Raw genomic sequence first — 21,527 nt, 5'->3', positions numbered from 1 at the left:
CACTTTGTCCTCTCACAGGCTAATTCTCAGTATGATTGATTTCATGATTCATATAAGAATTTGATCAACACAGAAGTTTGACTTGGCCGAAGAGGACCATTCCAGTCTAATAAGTTTAATGGAAAAGGCTCTCGCTGGGAGCAGAACACTCCAAAAATAATACATTAAATACGGGCCATATTCGCTAGCTGGCCAAACAGAATTAGCATCGGAGCGAAGGACCGCGGGCTCACAACTGTCTCCGCGCTACCATCGCAAGCATAAACATTGCTAATTGTATTTGTTTGGAAGACCGGCCGCTCCAGGGCTGAATGAATTAGGAAATTAGAACAGCAGATGCCATACGATTCAGTAACTCGGGCGAACAGAATGTTTTGACTGTGCCTTCCATGCTGTTTTCTGAAGTGAGAGAGGTTGGGCGAAAACAAAACGGAAGGAGGTGTCAGCAAGGTTGGTGTTTTGTTTTTTTTTTCTCTGCTCGAGCCTCACGTTTAGCACAGGAAGTTCTAGGAAGAGCTCTCAAGGTGGCGGGAAGAAGCAGTGTTGACCTGTTCCAAAACAGTGCACGTTCCTTTTCCTGCCTTTAAGTGTCCTTCCAGTCCCTTCTCCCAAACTTAGATCTCCTATTTTCCTCCCTTTTCCTATACGCCAGGGGCTTCTGGATGGCCAAACATGGACTCTATGGTCGAGATAAGGTGTGGTTTCTTTCGGATATATAGGCAAGGGCACTTCAGAGCCTCTTTTAAGCAGCCAAGGCAAACAGCAGTTTATAGAACCTCAGATAAACATCCACATGTTTGGGGATGTGGAGACGCATGGCAAGACGTTCTCTCTCACTGGCTTGAGGTCTGTTCCGGGATTTCATTGTTTCTGTTGACACGCGAATGAAGAATTAACCTTCTGGGCCTTGTCTAATGGCAAAATGCTTTGAGGTGTTCCTTTACGGTTCCTTGAGTTGTGATTGAAAGTTGGGCCTTGATTGGATTTGTGCCCCAGTCTGATAAATGATTAACTCAATGTAAAGAATGAGGGCATATTGAGTGAGTATGAAGCTGTAAAGCAGAGGCTTTAGTGAAAGACCTTAGATGATGAGATCATTATTCCAAAGCTGCAGAAATATGATTTGCAACTTATGTAGCGCGCTCTTTTGGCCGGCATGGAATTTGGGGATGACCTTAGGGAGGGGGAGACTGTGAGAGAGGGGGAGAGAGAGAGAGAATGTCCTAAGGGGAAGAGGGCTTTTGTGCCTTACAGAGTATTTGTTGGGGTCTTATTGCTGTGGCCATGTGTCGCCTGGGAGGCTGCTGCTCTTTCCAGGGAGATTTCAAAAGCGATGCTGTGGCAGACGGCCAACAACGCTCCACATTAAACCTCCTGTAACCTTTGTCTGTTCTCTCCTTCTCTTCCATACACGCCCAGTTCATGCATACATCACACAGCCACTGGAGTTTTTCATTTCTCCTCCTCTTTCTCTCTTAGTGGGGCCACAGAAAGAGTGAGCAGATGCAAGCCTTCTCCCTCTGTCCCTTTCTCAGTCTTTCTCTCTCTTTCTTTTTTCTTCTCTCCTTCTGTCTCTCTTTGTCTCTCTCTTTCTGTCTCCTTCTCTTCTCTTTTTCTTTCTTTCTTTCTTTCTTTCTTTCTTTCTTTCTTTCATTCTGTCTCTGTTTTTCTCTTTCTCTCTCTCTCTCGAAGCCTGGCTGTGTACATGATGAGGTCCTGAGAGGAAAGCATAAAGGCCAGACATAGAGCCAGGAAAAGAGAGAGAGATTGAGAAGGCTCTAAGCAAGACACAAAAAGAGGTAGAAAGCAGAGTACCAATAATGAGAGAGAGAGAGTGAGAGAAGGTCAACACTGGCCAGCTTTTTGTCTGAAAGTAGAAAACCAAAGCAAACTGAAGCCGCTTCATCACCTCACTGCCATATTTGGCCATTTTTATCAGTGGCGGCCAAAGCGGTGGGTGATTTAAGTGAGTGCTTCTTTTGTTTATCAAACCCCCACATCTGCTTATTTTCTGCTTGCTTTTGTGTTTAGCCCAACAGGTGCTGGGGCCTGGTGCTTAAAAACGCCTGAAACGTTTTTTTTTTTTTAAGAAAGAAAAAGAGAAGAAAAGCGTTAAAAATAGGTGGCTGCGTTCTGTGTGTGCAGCTGCTACCCATCAGTTGCAGCGTTTCGGTCATTTGAACAAATCCAACAAGGCTGGATTCATATCGCCTCAGAAAACAGCAAAACATTCGGGCTTTTTGAAGTTGGCCCTTTTTTAGGGAGATTAGAATCTGGCCTCGGCCAATCGGCTCGCAGCTACGGCGGGCCTTGCGTGAAAGGGGCCAATAGGACAAAGGGAAAGGGGGCGATTGGCGGCCGAGCAGGTGCGGGATAATTAGAGGGGCAGCAGCTGGCGTCGGTTGCACTCATCTAGATATAGGCACCCTCCTCTTCTCTCATCCTTCTCTCCTTTCCTCCTACTCCTTCATCCCTCCATTCTGGCTCCCCACTCTGAAATCACACAAAGCCAGCTCAGCCAAGAACAAAGAAATGACTTTTGCTCATTGTATTAACAGCTTAATAAACATATTAACAGCTTAATAAATCCACACTCTTATTCTTCACTTCTATAGTTTGCATATTAATGTCATAGGCTGTTACTAGGCTGTTCTGTATTTCAAGCTAGCCTGCTCCCCACTGCATTTATTTCCAAGAATAAACGACAGTGCTGGCTAGCGAGCTGTCCATCCAGAGCCGAAAGATACACCTTAAAACAGTTTTTGAGCTGCTTAAAAACGTCATATAAAATCTAAAACATGATCACCTGATCATGATGTTTTCAATTTTTAAGACAGTAGCTCTTCTGCACTGCTCATCACTGACACAGTGAAGTGGTGTACACAACCTGGTCAGGGTTGCCAGATTGGACTGGATCGCCCAGAATAGCATTTTATGCTACTTGCTAATCAAGTGTTCTTCCATTACCATGTAGCATTTTATTAATAAATAATAATAATGATGATAATAATGATGATGATGAATAGTAATAACCTTTTAAAAAATCATCTTTCTTTAATCATTAAGGTGAAACGTTCTTTATTCTTAAAGAATATTCAAGATAATAATGAACAGAATATTATAAAATGAAAATATCTTATAGTTGCAGCCCTATAGCATGAATGGATGGAGGTAAACTGCTGTATGCTAAATACATGGATATGTGTAATCATATTGGTTTTCAGGACAAAAAAAAATCAAAATGGGTAATTTTTTAGTTTCCATATATGGACTGTGTGGACTTTAAAACTTTAACACACTACAGTAAACTACATCCAACTCTTTTATTTAAAAAAAACTACAAACACTTGGTTTGCTCTAATATGGGCTCATTAAGATGCCAGTTATGAGGTTGATTCACTTGAATTTCGTATTTATTGAACATTAATATAAAAGAGAGATGCGTGATTCTTTCTTTGTTGTAATGATAGTCACAGTTAGCAAGCTTGGTCAGCTGAGAGGCACTGAATGACTAAGGCAGCGAATGTCCCAATAGCAATAAAACCACACCTTGTTTTCTGTATTGCAGGCCGTCACGGTTTGACTCTGTGTAAGTAGCCTATGGCCAGTGGCTTCCAGCTGTAAACGGTTTAAATCACTGTGTGTTTATATGTGCCTGTGTTGGTTGGAACAGTTCTTAGGTCATGGTTAAGCAACAGACTATAAAATATGTGCTTGTGTGTGGGCGTGTGCTTCAAGCTCATCAGTGCTGCTATCAGTTGAACAGTCTTGACTCCAAGAACAGAGAGAACGAGGGAAGAGGCAGAGAGAGAGAGACATAGAAAGGAAGAATGCAATGTAATCTATGTTTTTTACATCTCGGCCCGCATAAAGATAATTTAATTATGCAGCAGTGTGTGCACAGCTTTTATTAATATTAAATGGGTCAACACCCCTGCTCTTTATTTAACAGCCTCGCCATTCCCATCTTTCTAATCCTCTCTTTTTTCTTTTCCTCCCACATCCCTCCAACCACACCAACCCCCTTTCCACGTGTCGTCTCTGTCCAAACTGGATTCTCCTTCTCTGTGGTTGTCCACAGCAGGATAAGGCAGCATGGAGCCTCCAGGGCTTGGTCTAATCCAATTTAAGGACTTGCTTTACTGTAACAGCCCTAGCTTAGCATCTGTGCACTAGCATCCTGTTCTGCTGATGTCATCTCTGGGTTCCCCAGAAAAAACTTTCTTATAGGAATGCAGTGATGGTCTGATTGGGAAGAGGATGTACACTAACTAACTAACATGCTTGAAAAACTAGCATAACAAATTTCACTAATCTAAAGAGAGATTGTATAGTAATAATAGCGAGCTAACTATCTATGGGAAGCTGTGAGAGTGTGCAAAGACCCTTTATTATAGGAATATATAGTAATGATATGATGGTATGAAAATGTAAGGTAACCACAGGTTAACATTACATTCCATTACAAAATTAACATAGCAAACCACTGCACAAGAACAAAGAGAGGTTGTACAGTAGCAAGCTAACACAGTGCAGCCTTAAAGGGGAATTGTACAATAAAATAAAAAAAGGACATTAATTATCCTGTTAAATGCTTTTAAGTCTGTAACTGTGTGTCAGTGTACAGTATTGTGCAAAAGTCAGAGGCCCACCTTTCATTTATTTCATTTTCAGTCCAAACAGTCCAAAGGAGACAACATATGTCACAAAAAATACACAGTTGCTTTCAGTTCTTCAAAGAAATCTGCTGGGATATTGTTCCACAGCTTCAAAGTTCAGTCGTAGAGGTTGGTTGCATTTTCTGCTTCTCACAATCCAAGTAATCCCAAATGCATTTAGTGATGCTGAGATCTGTTTTAGCGTTCTAGTACAAGTGTTTTTCTTTATTTTCTCATTAATGGCTCCTTTTGACCACTGTTCTTTCAGACTCAAAGTTTTGAATTGTCTTCTCACAGTGGATTTTTTTCAGATCTGAAGCAAGTCAGACTGACTGGAAATTGAATACATGAAAGGATCGATGGCATCCCTGGTAAACATGAGCAAAACGGGCTGTAAAAAACATTCTTTTGATTCAAAATATTAACAACAATCTAACGTTTTTTTGAAGTATGAAATAGAAAAATTGAAAGGAAAAAACTAAAACTTATCATGACATACATTTTTTCCTCCAATCTGTGTGTGTCACAATTGTTGGCACCTCTTCATTTAATACTTTGTGCAGCCTCCCTTTGCAAAGATAACAGCTCAACACATAACAAAGGATCTGAGACCGTTCCTGCATACAGAACCTCTCCAGATCCTTCAGATTCTGAGCTCCACACTGTGGACTCTCCTCTTCAGCTCATCCTAGAGGTTTTTTTAATGGGGTTTAGGTCAGAGGACTGGGGTGTTCATGGCAAAACCTTGATTCTGTGGTCAGTCAACCATTTCTGTGTTGATTTTGAGGCATGCTTTGGATCATTGTCCTGCTGGAAGATCCTAACTATGGCCCAGTTTAAGCTTTCTGGCCGAAGCAGTTGATTGAATATCTGCTGGTATATGATGGAGTTCATGATACCATGTATTCGAACAAGTTGTCCAGGGCCTTTTAAACATCACAGATCCTCCACCATACTTCACAGTGGAAATGAGGTACTTTTCCGCATGGCTGTCTTTGGTGAATAGAACTCTGTCCTACTGAAAGCTCCAGTAACGTCTGGCAAACTGTAGGCGCTTGAGTTTGTTGGTCCTTGACAGCAGAGGCTTTCATCTAGCAACCCTCCCAAACAACTTGTGGTTATGTAGGTGGAGTCTTATTGTAGTTTGAGAGACGTTCTGATCCCAAGACCTTACTAATGTATGCAGTTCCCTCAGTCGTAATCCTTGGAGAATCTTTGGCCACTCAAACCCTCCTCCTCACTGTTTCTGGGGTCAATATAGACATACGTCCTCTTCCCAGCAGAGTCTTAACATCTCCATTTGCTTTAAACTTCTTAATTATTGCCCTAATGGAGAAAATAGGTATTTTCACAACTAGTTAGCAACTTTCTTGTAGCCATTTCCTGTTTTGTGCAGCTCAACAGTCTGTCATACATCGTTGCCGTTTTCTTTGGTCTTTCTCATAGTGATGGATGGGTAAGGGAATTTGGCCTGTCTGTCACCTCATATTTAAACCCCAGCGAAACAACAAGTCATGGCTGACAATGTAAGTGTTCTTAATCGCTCAGGTGAACTTTAAAACATAAAATATGAATGATATTGATATGAATACTTCAGTTAGGTTACACTCTTAAAAGATAGTAGGGTTGCGAACAACTGTGGAACACAAAGATTTGAGAAAATATTTATTTCATGATTACATTTTGTTTTTTTCTTTTAATCATTACAGCTTAAATAAAAGTTAGATTTGTATTAATATTTTGAATAAAAGATCATAAGGATCAGCTATAAAGAATGTTTTCTACAGCCTGTTTTGCTCATGTTTACCAGGGGTCTCGATATGGAGGGCACTGCATGTGTGAGAAACTTGCCTGAGAACGTGATGAGAAAAGGGAGTGTGTGGGCTGCCTCTTCAGAAAAAAATCATTTTTGATAAGGGCCTCTTTCTAATTGCTTTCATCTAAAAATGCCTTTCTCTCTGCTCTCCTGCCAGAAAATGACTGCAACTCACATATCAGGGGAATATCTGCCTCCTTCTCTCTTGATTTCTGTTTGAAGCTAAAAGGCACAGCTTTAATAAGCTGCACTGCTAGTCATGTTAGAGCTTTGTGCTTGAGGGCTATCCCCATGCTCCTTTTAGGAATGCTTAACACTTGGCTAATTAGCACAGGCTAGCACAATTGTCTCCTTCCAATACACCAACAACCTTCCAGTTATGTGTCTTTCTTTAAAAGATCAGTTAGGGCAATTAGATCTGTTCTTTCCACACAATTGATGGCACAGCTTTCTCTTTTTAGTGCTAACTGCTAGCGCTAAACACTACTTGACTTCTAGGAGGAGCCTGTGCTGTTAGTCTGTACGAGAGTGGAAAGGGATGGATATCAGTGTGTTTGTGTGTGTGGGCGACCGTGTGAAATTTCCTCAGATCCACTCGTGTCGTGAAGATGTGTTCGGAGAGTCATTTGGCAGCAGTAAGCATAGGCCTTGGATACTAAGCACTGTCTGCCAAATGGACAGTTTTTAAAGTACTGAATTTCAAAGTCTCATGTTAAGCCATCTCTCTGTCTCTGAATGAGAAGGACCAGTTTGGGTTAAAGTTCCCGAGTGACCCTAAATGACAGGAGAAATGAAAGGCAACACAAAGCAGGCGTATCGTCTGTATCTGTGCCCAGATAATCTCCTTAACAAGCAGCATGTAGATGTTGCGATTATCTAAACAGACTGTCCATCCTGGCAGGCACATGAGAAAGAGTGAGTGAGTGAGTGTAGTGTCTGTGTTTGTGTTTAATAGGTTGCAAAAATGCATCAGTGTGTTGTGATTGATTATAATCAGTTATAAAAATGTCAAGAATATTAATATAGTTACTTTTTTGTACAAATGATAGTTCTCTCTCAGTATATGTGGTATGTTGTTTTAATATCTATATTTTATGTCTATATATTGTCTGTAATGTTAAATAGTTTGTGTATATAATTGTAAAAAATAATTTCATGATGTGTCGAATCTTTCCTAAACAATCGTCATTCGCTCAGAGTTGTTCTCTTTGGTTTAGACTTTATTTAACCCTTTTTCACAATAGCCATAAAATGCAATTTTCACCTGTTTTAGAGGTCCCTTTGGTTAAACTATGCATTTTTTCTTCAATAATGTTGAGCAGAATATAATGAAATGTGTATAATTTACAAAACGGGAAGCAAAGTAGTAGTTGTAGACAGCTTTTTTTACATCATGAAACCTGCAGTTGTCCTGTCTGTTTTATGTCAACATGGCTATCTTTGCAAAGAGATATGAATTGTTTTCACAGAAGGGGGTTTTCACACCTCACCTTCCACCCCGCATTGCTCCCTAGCAGCTCAACACAGAATCACAACATTGTACAAACAGAGACCCAACAGTGTTCTAGTTTATCTGATAAGAGTTATGGAAAATATTTTCTTTGATTATATGAACTGAAAATATTTAGGTCAATTTCCATTCCGCCAGTAGAATGGCAACTAGGGGGGCTGCCAAGGCTACGTATGCTAAGCTAGGTATAGCTATCATTATCTTAAAACCCCATTGGAAGTATGATTTCACTCCTGCTCTCTTTGCCGTGGTCTCTGTCTCTCAAGGAGTAATTGAGGCTAAGAGGGTTTATCTGGGGTCAGAGCTAAACCAATTGCCTTTCTGGGCCATTGCTGATATGCAGAGAGAAACAGAGGAAGGCAGAGCCATTCTTCTTAAAGAAGGCCCCAAGCATGAGTCTCCCTCTGTCGTATATTCCTCTACCACTCTCTTTATCTCATTTTCTGCTAGGTACATCTTCCTTCGTTCCCCTGTATCGTTCTTTCTTTCTCTCTTAAATCAGTCCTCATTCACTTCTTCCTTTCTCCCTGCCTGTATAAGGGGAGAGGATGTTGGGCAGGGTTGCTGTCAGCAACACTCTTAGGCTAAGGCACTAATTGAGGCTAGCTGGTGAAGAGCAGCGTACTACATTTAGCGCTGTTATTTTCGGTGGGTGTCCAAAAGTCTCTGAATGTGCAGATGAAGGCTAAAAACAGAATACTATCCAGCCAAGCTATCAGATACGCATCCGACGTCTATGAGAGTGCATACGTTGGATAACTGTACTACTATGCGATATGCTAGCATTTCAGGAGCATAGGAAAGAGTGTTATGTTTGGTGCAGCGCTACGTTACGCTAGCCACCATTACACCGAATGCAGTAGTATGCTATTCTAAGCAGCAACTGATATAAAAGGAAGAGAATGTAAAGCGATACTCCCTGGCAGCCATTTTGGAAAACATCTATTCATTAGATCAGTTACACAAACATTTTAAAATAGGACTGCATATTATATTTAGGGCAACATCAAGATGAGCCTATTCACCCACTGCTGGTGTGTTCTTGACAAGAGGCTAGCGGCTGACTCTTATTTTATGCAATTAAATTGATGAAGGTTGTCAAAAACACTGCTAAATATCATAAAAACAACCATTGAGAGGTTGTGATAAATAGGTTAGTATCATTACATGAGTCACTGTCCAGGATTTATAAAGAGATTCAAATACAGATGCGAAACAAAGTCATTGAAGTGTACCAGTCTGGAAAGGGTTACAGGGCCATGGCTAAGGCTCTGGGACTCCAGCAAACCACAGCAAGAGCCAATATGCTCAAATGGAGAAAACTTGGAGCAGTGGTGAACCTTCCCAGGATTGGCAGGTCTACCAAAATTTAACCATGAGCACATCGACGACTCATCCAGGAGGTCATCAAAGAACCCAGACGAACATCTAAAGAACTGCAGGCCTCACTTGCCTCAGTTAAGGTCAATGTACATGATTCCACAATAAGAAAGACACTGGGCAAAAATCGTGTCCATGGGACTGCAGCAAGGTGCAAAGCAATGCTGACCAAAAAGAACACTCGTCTTGCATTTGCCAAAAAACATCTAGATGACCCCCAAGACTTTTGGGATAATATTCTGTGGACTGATGAGTCCAAGGTGGAAAACATGGGTCCCATTATATCAGGCATAAAGAACATCATACCATAAGAAGATAAGAACATGGAATGATCATTTAAAAGTTGCATTTTGTGTTTACTCATGTTGTTTTTTATCTTATATTAATATATTATTGGATGATCTGAACATTTCAGTAACATTTAAGTGTGACAAATTAGCAAAAATAGAAGAAATCAGGTTGGGGCAAATACTTTTTCACAGCACTGTACTTGTTTTTCTTTGGACTGTGACAGTATTATAATACTCTCTTTATAGTTGTTATCTGTCTCTAGCATGATTCTGCTTTTTACTAGAACTTCATCCTCTACAGCTTTCTGGGTTATTGTAAAATCTTCAGGTCAACTGCTTTGTCCATAGAGTTTCTTTATTAAACCTGAAGTTGGACACTACTGGCACCATGTTTGAATCTTTTTCTACATGTATCTGCAGAAGAATTGGTTTTGTATTGTTAAGAACATTGAACAGCAGTGTATTTACAGTACCTCTGTCACAAGAGCCAAAATGTACTTCCACAAGATATCCTACAACACATGTCGTTATAGATGACCAGTTTTGCTTTGCCTTGACTATGGAAACCCAGTGTTGCTCCTATTTTAATGCTTATTGTCCTGTTTCTCTTCTCAGACAGTGAAATCGTCCCTCCAGACTGTCTCCGTCCCCGCTCCTTCACCACAGTCAGAGGCTCCTCCTCGCTGCGCCGTGAGGCCGACGCTTCCCGCCTGTCGGTCAGCCTGTGCGACCTGAACCTACAGCAGGACGAGGCCAGGCTCCGCCTCCCTCCAGCCCCAGCCGCCTGCCCCATCCCCCAGAATTCCCTGAACTCCCAGCAGTCCTCCTTCCTCCCCCCGATTCTGGAGAGTGACCTGCGCTTCCACCAGCTCCGTGGCGCCCACATCAAGACACTGGACGAGCAGACAGTGGCCCGGTCCGAGCACGCTGGCCTGCGTGAAGAGCGCACCCTGGTGTTCACCGAGCGTCCGCTGCGGTCCGGTGAAACCATCTTCATCAAAGTGACCAAGTCCAGTCCAGCCCGCTCTGGCTCCCTCTCCTATGGTGTCACATCCTGTGATCCGTCCGCATTGCGCCCCAGCGACCTACCTTACAACCCAGAGGCACTGGTGGACCGTAAAGAGTTCTGGGCCGTCTGCAGAGTGCCCGCTGTGCTGCAGAGCGGAGATATACTGGGCTTTCTGGTCACACAGGATGGCGAGGTGATCCTGAGCCATAATGGAGCAAGCGCTGGGATGCAGGTGTGCGTCGATAACTCACGCCCGCTCTGGATGTTCTTCGGACTGCATGGTGCCGTCACGCAGCTGAGGATTCTGGGTAGGTTGATGTGCTGGTAAGCTCATACACTACTGATCAAAAGTTTGGTATCACTTGTCATACTATTTTTTATTATTTTATATAGGCTAATAATTATGTATAATACCATAATAACCAGTATAAAATAATTTAATATTATAAACTGAACTAAACTAAATATTTTGTATAATTGTTATCACTTTTAAATACCAGCCACTTGGATCTGGTAACTGTTAATATTATAGATTCATTCTCAATGCTATACAGTTAGTGGTTGTAGGGTTGTATTTTTAGATCAACAAAAAGTTTCTATATGATAAATATTCTGTAAATATGCATTTATATATTAATTTCAGGTTATCTGCCTCAAGATTTGATCATCACCTATGAAATACAGGCATTCTGGATGTTAATTTTATTATATCTTAATTTTCAGGCTTACACAGCTCCCTCAATAACTATAAAATCATCTACAGCTCTGTTTATCATTCTGCACACATCTAAATTTGTTTCTTTTTATAGTGTCCTACTAGTTGTTTCAAATTGTGTTGTTGTGGAATGTTAGCATCATGTTAGAATGATTTCATATTATTTAAAAAATTGGTTCTAAACTTTTGAACTGTAGTGGCTTTTCTCAGTGGCTTTTTTTTTCTTATAAAAACTGATCAAATGTGTGAAGGAGAGTGAGACTAATAGGGTTTAGCCACGTCAGTGCTAATAATGGATTTACGCTGGAGTATGATTAGAGTTGGGTTTATCCAAGAATACAGGTGACACTCTTGTTGTCTACTTTGCTGTTATGTATCTGTGTTAAAACTCTTATGAGATTATCTCAGACTAGTCTAATACAATCTCCTCCCTGTGCGGTCAAACACACTGTACTTGTTCACTGTCAGAACGAAATTAGCTCTGACACATAGCACTCACAAACACCCAGCTTATAAACACAAACAATAATGGCAGAATTGTCATTACTCCTGTTGGCTATGGCTTATGGCTCAATAATCTGACTGATGAGACAGTCAGACTTTTATTAAGGTGCAGACTTTTCAGACACGCTATTCCGCTTATTGACTGTAACTGTTAAGGGAACGATACAGCTGAGATACATCAAAGACTGAAGCTTTTCAGTCGATACTGTGCACCAGATTGTATCTACAAGTCTGCAATCACTCTGTCCTTCGGTTTAAATATTGAGCTGTTTTTACCGTTAAGACCCATTTCCACAATTCTTACCCTGTCTGTGGGTCCACCACAGATCTGGCCAACCCAAACAAGTACTAGTCTGACCAATCACTAATATTCATAAAATTATCATGAGAAAGCGCATCCAATGAATGTGATTTTTTTATTATACCTTTGAGAATTCAGAGTCAGTTTCCTCGATTAATACTTTAATGCTTTGGTTTAAAAAAGCAGATCCTTCTACATTTTAATCTGCTTGTCTCCTTTAATAATGTATTTTCTCAGTGGTGTGGTTATCCAAAAATTCTGAGATTTCAGAAGATTCTGAGATGTTTTGTTTCTGTTTTGGACACAGTTACCAATTTTCGAGCATGTAAACGTATGAATAGGAATGTACTTCATGCTTCCATTGTTACTCTGATGAAACAAATCAATAATGTGTTCTTAGCAATGTAAACTCTGTTCTACAACAAGCACAGTAGCACTTAGAAAGCTCCAATTCAGCATGCTGATATATTTTACTACGCCTAGCTACTTTGAGTGCCAATTTTAATGAGTTAAAGGGGACAGAGTCAAAGTCTCTGAGTGCATCTCCAGCTAGATCCTTGATAAGATAGGGTTAATACACTCAGATTTATGGTTTCTTTTGTATGGGTTCGTAAAGACATATAGTCATCAGCTGCAATCAGTCCTGATGAATATGAATGCCCTATTGTGCTGTCTGGGTATTCATTACTCGCTTTTAAGAACTTGAATGCACTTGAATGTACTGTGATTGCTACCCACACACCTTGCTTCACTCACTGGACGGAGTTATATATAGTCAAGGTAAATGAACCAGGGAGAGCAGACAGAAAGCACCAGAGAGAGAACCAGGTAGAGCAGAAGAGAAAGAGAGAGAGAGAGAGAGAAACTGGGCTAATAACAGGAAGTGCGACAGGAGGGCGTGTAGGCATCTTGTGACCTGCGTTTGGGCTGCGAGTGCTCTCTCTCTGTGTTTCTCAGAGTATATTACGCTCTGCCACATCCTCCCCTTCGCTGTGCCAACTCCTTCCCTCTCATTAAGGTCCTGTGTGGAGGGGACTTGGTGGCAGAAGAGTGGGCGACTTGTGCTTCGCTTTAAAGCATGAACATCTCACACTTGTTTTTCCTCTATGACATTCTCTCACTTATGATGCTCTCTTGCTGTCCAGAGCTCTTCTTACCCTTCGTTCGGCCAGTCATTCTGTAGGAGGTACAAAAAAATGTGAGTTTTTTTATTTTTTTACTTTTTTATTTTTTGTGCCTTTCTGTTTGCTGAGGACTGTAGGCGGGATTAGTGGCAGGGTGATTGAGATTACTGGGCGGCCCACCCACTAATTTCTGTGGTTAGGAAAAGAAAGAGTATTGACTGGAGTCATTGTGTTGCCAAATGTAGCAGCAATATCCAACTGCAGCCCCTTTAAAAGCAAGACCCAGGTTGGGCAAAGCCAAAGCTTGAGTGGATAAATCCAACTAGCTAACAAGCTGTCTACACTAGCTAGCTAAAGTGTTGGTGGGAGTTAAGGTCAGACCTATGGCTAATTATTTCCCCAGCCACATTAGCTTGTTGAAATTGCTTCTTCAGAATTGGTTTGGGTTAGAGATAAGGTTAGCTGCACCGTATCCACATTAGCAAGTTAGCTAACACAGAGAGAGTGATATGTGGTTTTAAGGAACTACTGGGGCTTCTTTTTCCCAAGTTGAGGCTTTGCCCAGCCTGGGGCTTGGTCTGCAGGGCTATGAGGTATAAGAGGCTGAAATAGCTTTTTAACGGTATGTTTGAGCCTTGAAAACTAGAAAATGACCTAAACAGAAACTACATGTGACTTGTTTTCTTGGTGATTGATAGGTGGCCTGATAGAAAACATAGATTACAAAACACTCTGCGCTTTCTTCGCCCCTGTCAATAAGCAGTTTCCATTGCGTTGCACTTTCCATCTCACGCTTCTCCTCCATTCCTGTCCGTCTTTTTCCACAGTACAGGTGCGCGTAGGAGAGCAATTACCCTGCCAATCAGGACCCCCAACTGATCAATTAGCACTTGCTTTTCAATTGCATCGTTAGCAGCCAACCCTGAATGCCTTGCAGTAGCAGCAGCAGCCGCAGTTCTGGAGGCTGAGCTCTTATTGACGGGAAGCAAGCGTCTTTATCAGAGCCGTCGTAGCCCAAGACATGGGCGGTCTCGCTTGTCTTATTATGCCAGCCTGCAATTAGGAAGCGGCCACGGAGCGACGTCAGGCAGCCCTGACGTGTCATCTCTGCTTTCCTGCCAAAGACAATAGTATCTAAAAATATTAACAACCCCCACTCGAAAGAGATGCAGGAGATGGTGGAGACGAGACTGAGAACGAGCTGCTTCATGCTGTCTTTTTCTTTAATGGAGTTTAATCAGCTGGTGTGAACAGCTGAATGATCAGCTTTGAATTGCCTTAGTTGACTTTCATTTTTCTGTGCTGGATGCCCAAAGCCTGACCTGCAGAACTCTCTAATCTGCAGCATCAAAGCAGAGGTTTAAGTGTTAATGAAGGTACTGTGTCAATGTAGCACCTCATCCAGGGTGTCAGTAGCATGAAATGTTGGTGACGATGACACAGTTATTCCACTGGCCAGCTCTTATTTTAAATTTAGACGTGGTTAATTTAACACAGTTTGGTAAAATGGTTTCCACAGATTCCTAATAGCAGTTTCTGCCAGTACTGTGCAAAAGTCAGTGACCACCCTTCATTTATTTAATCTCTAGTCAAATGCCCATTATATATGTTATTAAGTTTTTAGAGGCAGGAGAAAACAGGAAACATAGATTTAACAGACAATTATGCAGGAGCTTCAACAACTAAATATAATATCAAAAAAGTAATGTTGAGGTCTGGACTCTGGGGTGGTCAGTCCATTGTTCTGAGAACACCAGCAGCTTCTTTCTTTGATTTATAAAGTGTTTTTTTTTTTTTTGTTTATACTCTTTTCTAAGTAACAACTTCTTGACAGCTACACATCCTTTCAGACTCACCGTGCTGAGTTGTCTTCTCACAGTGGAAGGATGGACAGAAACACCTGTGGATTTTCAGATCTGAAGTAAGAGTGGAGTTTGATTTTCTCCTCTCTCAAAGATGAAAGCTTTAAGTACAGCTTATCTGATGGGGACAATGTTGGTGGTCTACCAGGTCTTGCACAATTGTTAAGGAGTCCCATTTTCTCCATGTCTTTTAATCATTTTTGAACTTGTGTTTTCACTTATTTTCTTTGACTTTCCTCTTCCTTGTGCATTTTGATCATTTTATATTTAATCTCCTCAGAAAATATGAATAAAAACTTGTAATTAATGGCCATTTTGACTGGAAAATAAATATTGCCATTGATTTCTTCTTTATTCATTGTTGTACTTCTTTGGAATCTGTGAGTTCAGTGGCCTGTAAAGCTAAGCAATTGTGTTATGAATATATTGTGTACATTATTTGCACTTTTTATCATTATAATGTCCAAACATTGCTTTGCAGTGTATCATTATACCAATATACAAATGTTTTGTATTACTGTTGATTCTTATCTAAGGTTGAACTAGAGACATGTGGATTTTCTCCACTGGACGGCAGTGTTGTTGGAGTGTGTGTGTGTGTGTGTTTGTGTGTGTCCCTGGCTTTCATTATCTCAACAGAAAGCAGTTAAATATTTAGACCAAAATTTCCACACAGGCTTGTATTATAAATGAGAGGCTGTGAGGAATACATGTTGCTGATGTTTGTACTGATAGGCTGACAGCAGGAGTGATGGTGAAGAGGAGAGGCTAATCAGAGACGATGTATTATGCATCCTGTCATAGAGCTTTCACACTCAAATCAACACTTCTACCACCCACACTCACTCCAGCATGTCCCTTCTTTCCACTGTCTCTTTCTGTCTGTCTCTCTCTCACTCGCTCTCTCTTTCTGTCCTTTCACATCTGTCTTACTTTCTCAACATAAGAATCTGACACACATCCTCCCCCCTCAGTGCTGCCACAGACATACACTCGTTTTTGTACAATGTCACAATGTGAGGTGATTCAGATGGTCCATATGTGTTATATATGTCACTGTCACATCAAAACCTTTTAATTCCTTTTTTTAATTTTTGCTTTAACACTCTTTTACTCTGACTAAAATTTGTGACACTGTTGTATAGTGTGCAAAAGTCAGAGACCACCCTTCATTTGTTTAGTTTTCAGTCAAAACAACCTTATTTTAATTTTTTATTTTAAAAAGTTATTACTTTTTTCAGAATATATTTCTGATGACATTAGATATAAAATAATCAACGTGCATAAGAAGGGAGAAAGTCAAAGGAAATTTTGTGAAATAACAGGAGTTTTCAAAACTGGAGTTTAAAAAACAGAGAAAATTGGACTCTTAACCATGCAAGACCTGGTAGACCAGCAAAACTGTCACCATCAGATAAACAGAACTTAAAGCTTTTTTTTATACTTCCTTTTTTTCATTCTTGCTTCATTAAAATCCACAAGTGTTTCTGTCCATCCTTGTACTGTGATAAGACAGCTCAACACGGTGAGTCTGAAAGGATGTGTAGGTGTCAAGAAACCATCACTGAAAAAAGCAAAAGAAAATTAAACAGTTTGCAAATTAAACAAAAAGGCTGCTGGTGTTCTCAGATCAGTGGACTGACAACCCCAGAGTCCAGACCTCAACATCACTGAATATGCTTGCGACTATTTAAATTGCAAGCAGCAGAAAATGCAACCAGCTTCTAAGACTGAACTTTGGAGGTCTGGAAAAATATCCCTGCAGATTAATTTGAAAAACCGAAAGCAAGTCGGTTCTAAAAGAATAGAAGCTGTAATAAAGGCAACAAGTGGACACACTAAACAATTATATATTATGCATGGTTGTTGAAGCTTCTGGGTAATTTTCTGTTAAATATGTTGTTTCTTTTTTCCCCTGACGGTGAAAAATTAATAACTAATGTCAGTTTGACTAGAAATTAAATAAAAGACATCTGGTCTCTGATGTTGGCACAGTTTTGTACATTAAAGTTAAGAACTTTTTTCCTTCTCCTATAAAGTTATCCTTTCAGAATGCATTTCTAAATCTAACCCTAACCCTAGACCTAACTCTAACCTTTAACTTTAGTAATCAAAAAGAAATGATTTTACCCCTTCAGTTATAAACGATTAAACTGCTACACACACACATACATACACACACAGTACGTGGAAATGGACATGGACTGACTCACCCGATATCAGGCAGCGTTTTGGTTTTTTAATGAACTCTAAAGGCCAGTACATGACGTGAGTTACCGATGCTCAAATCCGTTCTTAACAGCCTCTTAAACACGACATCATCTATTCGAGCCCGTGGGCCAAGTCTCCACCTCCTTCTGCATCTCAATATGATATTATCACCACCTGCAGTACAGAGCGAGTAAGGGAAAGAGAGACTGTGTGAAAGAGAGAGAGAGAGAGAGAGAGAGGAGGATGTAGGCCTATAACAATAAGGATCTCTCTGTCTGAGTGGTATTAAATGAAATTCCTCCTCCGCACACATTCTTTAGACAGAGATTACATCTGGCTAGCTAATGTTATACACAGCACACTCTACTGTGCTGCCTTACAATGCATCGTAAATCCTTGAGGGGTTACAAAAAGCAGTGCCACAAAGCCCATAAAAGTGGACAGAGCAATGGTGCTGTTCTTCTGCAGTATGTACAGTGTATCCTCTTTCAGCTATAATATACTGTCAAAGTACCAGGACTTTAGCTATGAATAAATATACAGATTATATATGGTAAAAGGAAAAGTTACAAGGGCTCCACAATATGGACATTGTGACTGTATTGCTACATTCTGCTATTGCAATATGCCTTTTAATATATTAAAACCACCTTGATGTGAAAAGGTTAAATATTGGCCAACATTATTGGCTAAAATTATTTATCATTCTTCCCACACAGAATGTCTGAGGTTTTGCAGGATGCTTAAAGCAGACATTGAATTTTTTGTGGTTTACTAAAGGACTGGTTTGCATATTCTAACCGTTTGCGATATCAGTGTTGCAAAAGCAAATGTTGCAGTAACTTAAGAATATCTTGTGCAGTCCTAGTGTTCACTCACTTAAACAGGTTTATTTTTTTCAAAACTAATAACATTACATTCTTTTTCTAGCTTAATGCAAGATACAACGTTAAAATTGGTTGAAGTGATATCATAAAATAAAAATCCTATTTGTTTTTCATTATGGTTCAAAGCATTAGACATCAGATCCAATCACCATCCTCCACTGATGGATGTCTGCAGTAATTCTTAAGCAAACTATAGTATTAAACATTAATTAGACATTCAAAATCCTGTCTGTAAAGTCTGTATTTCTATTTGAAAGCCACTGTCCTGAAGAAACTCTGTACAGAGCATACAATATTTCTTTACATTGGAGAAGATGGACAGTGTCTTTGCTTTTTTCCAATAGTCCTAACAGTGCTGCATTCATTTACACATAAATACTCAAGTTTGAACAAGTGACTACTAATAGCTAATGACCTGAAAGTGATCACATCATCAAGCTGTTTTGCTTAGATGTTGCAGTTATTGCAGGTGAAAACGAAAGCGTGTTGTAATTTTATATTCATTTTTATCCCTCACTGCTCATTGAAATAAAGGGAGAAATTCTATAAGAAGTGCAAATTCTAAACCTTCTATCAGTATCAGATTCATGGTTGTAAGTAGGAGACACGTTATTATCTTTTGCATTTGATGAAAAGTTATTATCATGCACAAAGTTTTGCAGAAGAGAGAATATGCTTCACCTTTCTGCCACATTTTTGTCATTTCTTGACCTTGGAACAGACTCAAAGCTGTCGATACAGAATGTAAATTGAATGTAAATGAAACTGTGTTACTTGCTATGTTATTTAATATATAATTACAGCAGTACATTTGGATATTATTTGAATGCTTCTAAAGGCTAATTGGGGTAGCATTGTAATCAAAAACCATTTGACATGCACTGATTTGTTTGTTGAATATATTCTCACATGTTGTGTTCTGTGTCCTGCTTATGTAGTTTATGCTTGCAGCAATGGTGACACATAATTTGCATAATACACGTAGCAAAGGTTTATGCCGATAGCAAAGGTCTGTGGTGTGGGAGTGCTTTCTCTGCATTTCTCTGATTTTCTCTTTCTGTCTCTGTTGTTAATCTGGTAGAGATGGTGTGGGTAGGGCCCTGTCTCAGGCGCAGTCGAGGGTCAGCTGCTGTTGACTCTGAGAGGGGATCTTAAAATTATCTGTGTGGAATGATCGAACGCTGCGATGGCATGCTGGATTTCACAGAGGATCACTCTCTGTGCCACATAACTCCCAGCGTGGTCTCTAGCTTAACAAAGGATCACGCTGCAGGAACAACATGCGGTTGGCAGACATGTGCCTGACTGTCCACATGCAGCATACACATGCATTCTTGGGCCACACCTTTGTTGGACCTAATATAGATCCTTGTGGAACCTCGCTTTGCTTGATATCTGATACTGGCAGAAACTACAGTAAGCAAAAATCTCAGGGGATCAAACTGCAAGATCTTTTTGTGAGCCTCTCATGCATATGTCCAACCTTCTACTTCATATTATTATTGTAATATTGATGATACATTCTTATTATAATATTTATTGTATATTTTAATAACATCAATATTAATAGTCATAAACAATTTTAATGCTAATCCATAGGTACCAACATCTGTGGTCTGATAATCATTAGTTGTGTAGAAGTGCTGATCAGTCAGAGTGGTTAAAATGCTGCTTTGATAGCAGAAAGAGTCGGCCACCCTGTACAGTCACCTGACTGCAGTGTTAATGATACCATTCCTCCCTGAAGAGGTGTTGTATTCAGATTCCAGCCTCAATTCATGCAGTTAGGAAAACTTTGAACTGCAGTGGACCCGCCCTGGCATAACAGTACCTTGAGTTATGTGGGCAAAGCAGATTCCAGTGTATGCATTAATAACTAGAATTCTATCAGAATCCAAATTAAATACTGAAGTGAAATTGCATGAGTAACAGTCACATTAGCTCTGAAATCGTCATACTGCTACTGTTCTTCCTTCATTAAAAAAAGTCAGTCACCACTTGACATTAGGGCTGAAACGATTAGTGTCAAAATCTACAGTGTAAATTAAGCAAAATGTCAGTGAGTTTTTACTGTTAGTGCTGTTTGCTTGGAGCTCTATAATGCTTTTCTATGTATCATGTTCATATGATGCATGTAGTTATTCTGACAGATTACAGGACAGTACTGGAGGTGTTGGGGTGATTATCGCCTCATCATCATCTGGTGTCTGGTGTGTTTTGTTCCTTAACCTACTTTAACAGGAAAGGGACGCCTCACTGACGTAAAATAACCAACCCCAGACCACTGTTTTAACATGATGTGAATGAGTAAGTTCTTTTCACAATGAAGCTACATAAAAAAACAAACCTGCAGGAAACAGACAAGAGGATATAAAGGAAATGTGCAAGGAGATCTCACTTAAAAGCTATTTATGCTTCAAAGAAAACTCTTGGATATCTTTCAATGACGCGATGACATGAATTTCAGAAGCTTTTTTTTATCCAGTGACTATTGCTACAAAGGGCTCAAAAACAGTTTACAGTAGTAGCTAGTAACTGTTTTCAGGGGGGCCCATCATGCCCATTCAAGCTGGGGGCGGGGCACGTGTTGCTGAAATGGTTAGTAGAGCATCAATCACTGGCTTGATAGCTGGTTGTGACTTACGATAGCATATTTAATACTGGTAAAGGAGAGCTGTTTGAATTTTATGGCAGTGAGCAGCCTCATCTGTACTCATGCTGCTTCCGATGCATTATGTTTGAAAATACATGTATTACCATGTTGGAAAGTTCCTTCCATCTGTGGCTTTATATCTCTAAATTATTTTGGATTGTGGAGACTTTTTATTGGGTGAAGCAGACAAGCTCTTTTTCAAGAAAAGTGGCAGCGATGTAAGCTAGCGTAGAAGTGAGTGAATTTTCGATTCCATAATAGCACAAATAACTGACGTGAAAATCTCTAAATGAATAATAGCCCCCTCACCCCAGGAATTTTGCCTTGCATGTCGCTACTGACTATTTGCAAGAGTTTGATTCCCATCAAAGAGATAAAACCTGCTGCAGCCAATCAGAATAGAACCAACATGGAGTGTCTGAGGCTGAGAATAGGGGTGATATGACTTCCTTTATTTTGCTGCACCATGAAATAAGAAAATGTTTGTCAAGCAGACATAACTTTGAATGACAACAAAGAGATAGCAATTAAAGAGTGCATATTAAATGATCTGATTCATCCAAAAATAGATAGATTAATCGATTATAAACATAACTGTTAGTTGCAG

General features: G+C 40.1%; 1 protein-coding gene across 1 annotated transcript in view; it reads left to right on the top strand.

Annotated features, from left to right (window-relative positions):
- Positions 1-21,527, top strand: part of neurl1aa (neuralized E3 ubiquitin protein ligase 1Aa) — a 61,185-nt gene that overhangs the window by 32,994 nt on the left and 6,664 nt on the right. Inside the window, exon 4 of the mRNA XM_036563422.1 lies at positions 10,270-10,971. Within this exon, the coding sequence (XP_036419315.1) occupies positions 10,270-10,971 (702 nt within the window). The remainder of the gene's footprint in view (positions 1-10,269; positions 10,972-21,527) is intronic.

Source organism: Colossoma macropomum, unplaced genomic scaffold (genome assembly GCF_904425465.1).
Source record: "Colossoma macropomum unplaced genomic scaffold, Colossoma_macropomum, whole genome shotgun sequence".
Lineage (NCBI taxonomy): Eukaryota > Metazoa > Chordata > Actinopteri > Characiformes > Serrasalmidae > Colossoma > Colossoma macropomum.
Note: the sequence above shows the minus strand (reverse complement) of the source record. Positions and strands in the feature narration are given on the sequence as shown.